An 8,559-nucleotide genomic window follows, 5' to 3' on the forward strand; every position below is an offset into this window, starting at 1 on the left:
TATGCACATGAAACTGCCAGGAAGACTGACACTTTCAAAGTTTCAGTCACTTTCAAGGTCACAACTAAGATGAACACCTGCTCCATCTGATCTAGCAGCACAATCCCTCGTTTCTCTAGTTGTGGAGCAGTTACCCAAGTCTGGCTGAGGACAATTTGGAAAGCTCTTCAATCACCAACATGAAATGGTGCATAACACGCAACACAGAATCTCATCTCGAGAGTCCTAAGTCACATCTAGACTTCTGACTCAACTAGACAGCTATTTGGTATCTATAAACTTTACTATGTAAAGACTGGAAGGATCAAAGTACACACTAAACTGTCCCATAAACTGCTGGGAAAATTACTTTTAGTGTTAAAATATATACTAATGCCAACCTGACTGTTTACACTGTCAGGTCTGTTTGCTACATTAAGGAGCTAGAAAAACAATTTTAGCTAGATACTATGTATTTTCAGATTGTATCTAATCACTTGACAGCATCCCTGATAAGAAATACCAGCCTATTTTTTTTTAAATGCAAGATAGCTTTGAAAAAAAACAACAAACCAACCACAAGGCAGGTTTTCAAGACCACTTGAAATTCATCACCACACTTTCTGAGGTGTTGATAACAGCAGAAGACAAAATACCTAATGCCACACAGAAATGCCTAAGATCTCTCTAGTTCCATTTGATATCCACTATACGTCTATGGATTAAGATTCTCCATTATTCTGGTAGAATGGAAGTCCACAGTCAGTTGGTTACCGACAAGATGCCTTTGGTTCCGTTTGGATTCCACTTTCCACATCACAGGCATCCACTTTTAGGACAAAGGGCAAACATTTGGCAATTTAAAAACTCACATTAGGTTCACATAAGTCACATTTACCAAATATTCCTGATAATTTTCTTCCACATCTATTCCACTACGCAAGCCACCTGCAAATCTTAACTACATATTCTTCCGATGATTTAGAAAGAAACTGACAACACTCAATAGAAAAAGTCTGCTAGACCCAACTAACTAGTCATTAGATGCTTTAAAACCTTAATGCTCAGATTTACTAATTAGTTTGCTTTTTTAGAAAAAGTAGAAGGCTTCCTTATGGGCAAATTCTGACTTAAGTACATTTTGGATTCACTTGTCATTAGAAGTCTTGGCTGACATTAACTATGGCACCTTTCTTTGTACAATACATTTTTTAGGCCTTTCAGCCTAGCATTCTTTTAATTATCAATCCCAGACTAACCACCACAGTTACTCCAGTCATCCTGTTTAGGTTTTCTAAACAAAACACATCATTAGTTGTGCTTGTCCCCTCATTCTTCTAAGCATTCCAGAGTTTATTAAATGAGCCTCAATGGCTCAAGAATTCTCCATCCAATTACAAAAAAAAAAAAAAAAAAAAAAAAAAAAAAAGCCTCCTGAACACAGATCTTCTGTTCCTAGGAACTTAAACACAGTTTTGCTGCACTAAGCCTTATTTTGCTATTATAGGACGTGTTATTAGGATCCATTTTATTGTCTTTTTGTTCTTTAATCCCCTAGCACCTTTTTTTTTTAAAAAAAAAAACAAACCAATGTTATTACTCTTTTGGTCCAAGAAGTGGCAAACTTGGTTTTTGCTCACAATTTAAAGTAATCTGCTTAAGCCAGCTTTTCTCAAATTGAAGTCTGGATAGAATAAAGGTCTTTGTTTAGTTTCTCCAGTTTCTGATGATTATGACTAATGAATAAAGAAATTGCTTACTGTTTATCACAGCACGTTATTTTTAACCAACTTCCTTTTTAAAAGCAGGAACACAATATCAGGCTTGCACAATGCATGACTATTTTACAAATTTTGTGTCTAATTTCTCCCAATTAAAAAAGAAGAGTCAATGCAGAAGCAACGAACAACTAAAAGGAACAAAATAGATGCCTACTCAACTACCTAGAACTAAAGAAAGTTATGTCTAATCTCTCTTCTGTAGGCCATCCAGCACAAGACCATTCTGATACTGACTGTTAAATATTCTCTGTTCTACTCAAGAAGACGTTCATAAGGAAAAAAAAAAAAGAAAGGACGTCCATGATTCAACAGATCAATTTTAAAATTATTATTATTATTATTTACTTAAGTGTCGGGCCAATCAAGTACTATCCATTTCCCTGATCTGGTTTACTGCATAGCCAATAGTGTCAGCACAAGAAAGGCAGCAGAAATTAAATGGCTAGGGAGGTGAGTGGCATTGTGGAGTTATGCTGGATTAATCATGGTCTCTGGCAAATTATGACTTAGAAAGCTCAGTAATGTTTTAGCAATTTTTCGTACTACTATAATGTAATAGGCATAACAAAAAGACTATTATACTAGTGCATAATTTAGACATCACCTTCTTCCACATCCAAATGCAGCTGTAAATAAGTTCAGAAAACAAAAGATCGAGTCTAGCCACAGTATCCCCATTTCCTTCAAATGAATAGCTAGACATATACGTAGGGGTGAACTATTGTCTTTACTAAAGGAATCCTTTCATTTTCAAGTAGCATTGATGCAAGCATATTTTGGGATGAAAGTTGCCACAGACCAAAGGTATTATTAGCATAGCTACTGTCAGCTAAGTGTACAACAATCAGTAAATTTAAAAAAAAAAACCCAACCCACCCCGAAACACAAAGAAAAAACCTGCATACATTCCATCCCTAATTAAAGAGAGATTTGTACTTCCTTTCTGTCCACATGAAATTTCTATTAAAAATTCATGTTGTATTTCTAGTGCACAGCTCTTTCATCGCTGTGTTTTCACGTCACTCAGACCTCCACATTTCAGGCTTAGTTAATGAACTAAAATCATACCCCTTTTCACATGGTGGTAAAGTGGAAGCAAACAAACAATACTGACAGAGTATAAGCCGTAAGTACCTTATTTAATTTCAGCTTAAAGACAGAACAAATATCCCTTTCCTGTATTAAAAAAAAAAAATCCAGTTTAAACTGATATAAAGCAAGCCAAGTGAAGAAACTGAAAATGCGCACAGCATTATGATACTGAAATAAATGAGAGCCTTCTAACAATGTGCATTAGCAAAACAATGTGAAAGTGAGATACAGAAAGTAGTCTTTACCATTACGACAGCATACCTAAAGGGATGTGCTGTTCACAAACCGATAATTTAGCTTTATGAAAGTCATTCTCCAGATGATGACAGCTGTAGAACAGATGCTGCATACCCTTCCATTCAAATCCATTGAAAGCAGTTTTCCAGCATTAAAAACATTCAATAAATTGAAACATGCCATATGCACTGTAACAGCCAAACTACTAACGTATGGGAAAGCTGTGTGTGAAAAGGGTTTTCATAATACAGGTGTGTGGCTGGACAGCACAAAAAAAAGAAATAAATAAAAAAGGACCTGAAACTTCTGCTTCAACAATACAATATTTCTAAAAAAAAAAAAAGTGACAAAAATAAATCTCTAAAACATGAGCCGGGTGATTTTTTTAGAAAAGGCACAGCATTTTTTCAGGTAGCTGCAAAAGTTGAAGGATGCACAATCACTTTACTGTGATCAACAAGTGCATCAGTGAAGAAAGTTAAGAAATCAGACTCCCGCCCAGTGGAAAAAAAAAAAAAGTTACATCTACGCTTGCCCAAGTACTTTAAGAGGAGATTTCCTATCAGGTACAAACAACATCTTTATACACTTCCAGGTTTTTTGCAGAGCCCAGAAACGGAACAAGGCTCTGGACCAGCAACCGGCCGCACCGGCATGCTGCATGGAAGCATGGCAGGCAGGCACGAACAAGTGAAGCGGCACTGTCCCACGGGGGAGCCCCGAACTGCCACGCCTCGGGGTCCTCGCTCCCTCCTTCCCTTCTGAAGCCCCGCCGCCCTCCCCAGAGCCGGGTTAGCGGCACTCCCCCGGCACCGCCAGGCTCGCTGGGGGGAAGAGGCGGACAAAAAGCGGGCCTCGACCCCGAAGCCGCGCCGGGGCCGAGCACTGCCTTGCGACAGGGGGGCAGCGGGAACCCGCGGCGGCCTCGCTAGGGAGCCAAGGGGGAGCCACGGGGAGGGCAGAGGTGGCGGAGGGGGGGCAGCTCCGAGCAGGGGCAGAAGTCAAGCTTCCCCCAGCACGACGACAGCAACGGCAAGCCCTGCCGCAGCCCCATCGCCACGGCGAAGAGCGGCGCGAAGCAGCGAGCCGTCACTACAAAGGGAGGGACGCAAGAGGGCGAACCGTTCCGCCTTCCAAGGCAGCGCCCCGCTGCCTCAGAGCGGCCGGGACCTTCCCGGGCTGCCGGCAAGTCCCAGGGAAAGCCAGGAGGCGGCAAGCGGGCGGGCAGGCCGGCTCAAGCCGAGCCGGGGAACCGCAGCAACGGCGCCGGGCTCTCGGCGGGGCTGGGGCCGGGCACCACGGTGGCGGGCGTCGGTTGGCGCCGGTTGGCGGGGGCGGGCGGGCGGGCGCACTCACCCCGCAGCGGTAGACCTTGTTGGCCCGCTTGATCTTGATGTCCAGCGCGGTGCCCATGGCGGCGGACCGCGCGCTGATCACGTGGCGGCGCGCTGTCATGTGACCCGGCCGGCAGGGAGGGAGGGAGCCCTTCCCCCCGCCAGCCGCTTCCGCCGGCGGGGGGCGGGAGGATCTGGCCCGCGAACATCCGGGGCTCCGGTGGCGTCATTTCTTAACCTGGTGACTCCGCTTCCCGGTCGGCTCCGCCCGCTTCCTGGTAGTCATAACAATCCGGGGCGGGGGGGGGGGGGGGGGGAAGCTTCCCGCCGGGCACGTCGGCGCCTTTCCGCCGCCGCGGGGGCGGAGGGGGAGGAGCCGAGCAGCGGGTGAGGCGGCACGCCCCGGGGACTACAGCTCCCGGCGTGCCCGGAGGGCCGGCAGGGCCGGCCGCGGCGGGGGGCGCCGCCCGGCCTGATGGGAGGTGGCGGCGGCGGCGGCGGCGGCGGCGGCCGCGGGAAGGCGGAGCGTGCGCAGGGCGGGGCAGCCCTAACGGTCGAGCCTGGGGCGGGGAGGAAGGAGGGGGTCTCGCGCGTGCGCAGCCGTTGCCGCGGAGCGGCGCGCGCGCGCTGTCTGTTGGCGGGCGCGGCGGGGCGGGGCGAGGGGGCTGAGGCGGCCGTGCGCCTGTCGGGGCCCGGAGCGGGCGGGCAGTCGCCTGTCGCCAGCGTCGCAGAGACTGCCTGGTCAGGGGCGGCTGTAACGGCGGCGGTGTGGGTGTCGCTCCGCTCCGCCCGGCCTCGGCGCTCTGCAGGCGGCGGCCGCCGCGACGGTGCGGGCTGGCGCGGCTCCCTCGGCCCCTGCGGGCGCGGCCTCTCCGCTCCTCCGCCGTGGTAGCGCTTGGGGGCTGTGCTCTAACTAGTGCGGGAACAATGGGACATAAAGAAGGGCTTTGCAGGCCTTAAATTTATATTTCTGACTAGACTGGAGGTGGTTAGTCTTACGTACGCCTTACAGCCGTAAGAACCTATATTTACGAGGACTGAATCTGTCTGTTATAATTAAACGTGTGATTCAGCGTATTGAGTTTCAAAATACATTCCAGCCTCTGTTCTCAAAGTTGTCTGCAACTTGTTTGGTAAATTTAAGAAGGCAATGCTTTGTGAAATACACAGTGAGAAAAGCTGTCTTAAAAGCCTGAAGCAAAGAAGCACCTGGTCTGGAGAATGTTGCAGGTGTGTGGTCACGGTTTAGTACCGAGAGAAATGCTTCAATCTCTTAACAGATGTGGACCACATAGCAATTCCTGTGATTTCAGTGGGACCAGAAATTGCCTGTCAGTGGTATCTCAAGTCCCAGAGGAAATCTATAAAACATGAATCTAGTTATGAATTTTAATGCTTTTCTAAAGTCGTTATTCTTACTGTGTTAAAAAGTGAGGGCAGCCATTTCATTAAGATGTTACAAGCACAGGCCAGCTTCAGAGTCTAGCAAGACCATTCTTACCTTGTTTTAAAAGGTGTGAGTTCTTTAATTCACTCTTAAACTATACCTTGGTGGGGGAGGATTGTGATAGATTTCTGAGTTTTGAGTACTAGCAATCAAAAGAACCACTGGAAGCCTGAACAAAATCTGGAAGTGGGCTACACCACTACTGTAAGCTGGCTTTGCTCTAACGAATGTGCATAAAGAGCACAGCTGAAGGGTAAAGATAAATTTGTCTGTGGAATGCTGCCTTCCAAGAAGTCTTTACATGGCCCAAGACAAGAACGCTCGGGGAACTGTCATTGGTGGCATTACGGACCTTTGAAGCATGATTGCTTCAGCTGGTTGTCTCAACCGGAGCTTGAAGACTAGTCTCCTAGCATTTTTATTAGTGTTTGCAGTGAAAACAGGTAATGCAAATAAGGCTCGGAGACATGAGAGAATTAATAAACCTTTCAAGGACTCTAAAGTTCTCTGTATTTTAATTTTATTGCCTAGTATAAATAACTGCGTTTTTCTAAAATTTGGTATTTAGAAGTAGCAATCTAAGGACACATTTCCTTAAGCTTTGCATAGTTTAAAAAAAAAAAAAAAAAAAGAAATACAGCCCCTGTCAGTGCTGGGAGTTCCATGCCCTAGCAACAGCGTGCAGAGAGGCCACTCCTGAGCACAGAGGGACTCTGGAAGTGATGGGAGGGAAGCGCTCGCAGCTTGCGTGAAGTGCTCTGCAGCGCTCCCGCTCTGTGCTCAGTCCCCTCGGCTCCGCGAAGCCGAGAAGATGGTTCTGTCCTACTCCTCCTCACCCCTACTTCAGTACTGAAGGCCAGCCCATTGCTGTGCCCCCTTCCTGCTTGAGTGCTTTTGGAAAGCTTGGCAAAAACCAGTGCACGCTCTCGTAACTAGGAGCATCTTTTGTTCTGGGAAAAGAAGAGAGATCTACGTCATTCCACGTTCTGCAGAGGAAGTGTTTCAGAGAAGAGAGAATGCATGTGGTTAGTGTAAAGATAAAGGAGCATTTAACTTCAATTACTGAATATTAGTACCATGCCTCATATTGCTAGGTACTGTTATTAGTTACTGTGAGGCAGGTAAAGAGGGATTTTGGGGGGGGGGGGGGGGGTATTTTTTACAAAGGAGAACTCAAAAAAATACTAGCCTAAACAGTACAGTTGCCTTCCGCGTGTGTAGATTTTTCTGCCATCTCTTTCACAATCAAGTGTTTATCATTCTTGGGAAACTTTTTTAAAGGTACTTCAGTTACTCATTTCTAGGAACTGAAGTCTCATGTCCCGAAAAAGCTCCCTGTGGTACACGCTGTAGCTGCCCATCTGCCTAGCAACACAGATCATCACAAACCAACCGCTCGGGAGCACCCTGCCTCCCAGTGAGTGCAGCGTCCAAATAAGGTTTCTCTGTTGACACTTCAGCACTCTTAGTGCAGTTCTTTTTGCCAATATTGAGTATCTCCTTCACCACCACGACCTCTGATGCAAGGTGTGTTCTGGTGGGCTAGCGAGGCTGTTGGCTGAAACAAAGAGATTTGCAAATGTGGCCATCAGTGTTCTCAAATGTCTGGGCCCAGCTGATATTAGTTATAACAATTACAGATGCCCTAGGAAGATACGGAGCTCATCTCTTCAACTCAGCTCACCAAAATCTGACACTGGTCTTTACTGTTACTTTCTTGTGATCATCCCTTCCCCTTTTAACCACTTTTATCCCAAGACATAGAAAAAAGGGTTTATCAGAGTCAAATCCAACTCTTGGAGGGGCAGATCATGACTCACCAAGTTATCATCTCTTGTATTATTTGCTTCTGTCATGCTACTAGTTACAGGCCTAACTAGAACCATTCATAAGAGCTGATTTCTTTTGACTGATCCAAGTTACAATTTTTCTTTACTAAGTATTGACGTCATACTGAATTATTTTGGAAGATTTCAGTAAAATCAGTTAAACAGTTCAAGTTTGAGAGCAAAGGCTTGACATTTGGCAGTGAGTCCTCTCATTGTCAGGAGGGTGCTGCTTCTGTCCACTTGAAAAATCCACTCCAAATTTGGACAAAGGGTGAGACTGAAAATTTTAGGCTTCATTTAGCCAACGGGAGCTTCTTCAGAAAGCCGCAACTGTGTTTTGTTTGCACCAGCCATGCTCCAGGGTGAAGGTGCAGAAGCAATGAAAAGGGGAAAGGGGGCAAGGGGCTTCTCAGGGGAATGCTGGTGCCCAAAGACTGGAGGTGGGAGGGCAGCTCCCCCGGCACCACGCCGGGGCTGATGGCTACTACCTGTGCGGCACCCGTGGCAAAGCGCGGGGCGTATTCCCTCTGAGGGCAGAGCCAGGCACGTGGCCACAACTTGTATCGCTCTGAGGCAATTTAAGTCACAGTGGTCTGTGATGGGGGTTAAGGTATTCCCAACAGATGATGTGTGTGTGGATCCACTACTGTGCCATATAGCGGAATCTGGGAGGTACTTCTGTTGCTTTCTTCAGCTTTTAAGAATTTGGAGGTGCTAGTTAGATTCCACAGTTAAAGAATCACAATGTATACAACGTAATTACAACATAAAGGTTACTCTGCAATCCTCGGGTGCTCTCTCTCTATATCCATTCTAATGACGAAATCATACTGAACATTTCTCCCTTAAAGTAGTTCTTT

At 46.4% G+C, this 8,559-nt stretch overlaps 1 protein-coding gene across 5 annotated transcripts in view; it reads right to left on the bottom strand.

The window, feature by feature from the left end:
• VPS26C (VPS26 endosomal protein sorting factor C) overlaps positions 1-4,502 on the bottom strand; it is a 34,365-nt gene extending 29,863 nt beyond the window's left edge. For 4 of the 5 annotated variants that reach the window (XR_012831064.1, XM_075710901.1, XM_075710892.1 and 1 more), the window contains exon 1: positions 4,446-4,502. Coding sequence is in view for 4 of the 5 variants with exons in the window: in XM_075710901.1 (XP_075567016.1) it covers positions 4,446-4,502 (57 nt within the window). In the remaining variant the exon portion in view is untranslated. The remainder of the gene's footprint in view (positions 1-4,445) is intronic. The other variant, XM_075710885.1, reaches the window with a different exon arrangement.
• Positions 4,503-8,559: the final 4,057 nt, after the last annotated feature.

This window comes from Pelecanus crispus, chromosome 1, assembly GCF_030463565.1.
Source record: "Pelecanus crispus isolate bPelCri1 chromosome 1, bPelCri1.pri, whole genome shotgun sequence".
NCBI classification, from domain to species: Eukaryota; Metazoa; Chordata; class Aves; order Pelecaniformes; family Pelecanidae; genus Pelecanus; species Pelecanus crispus.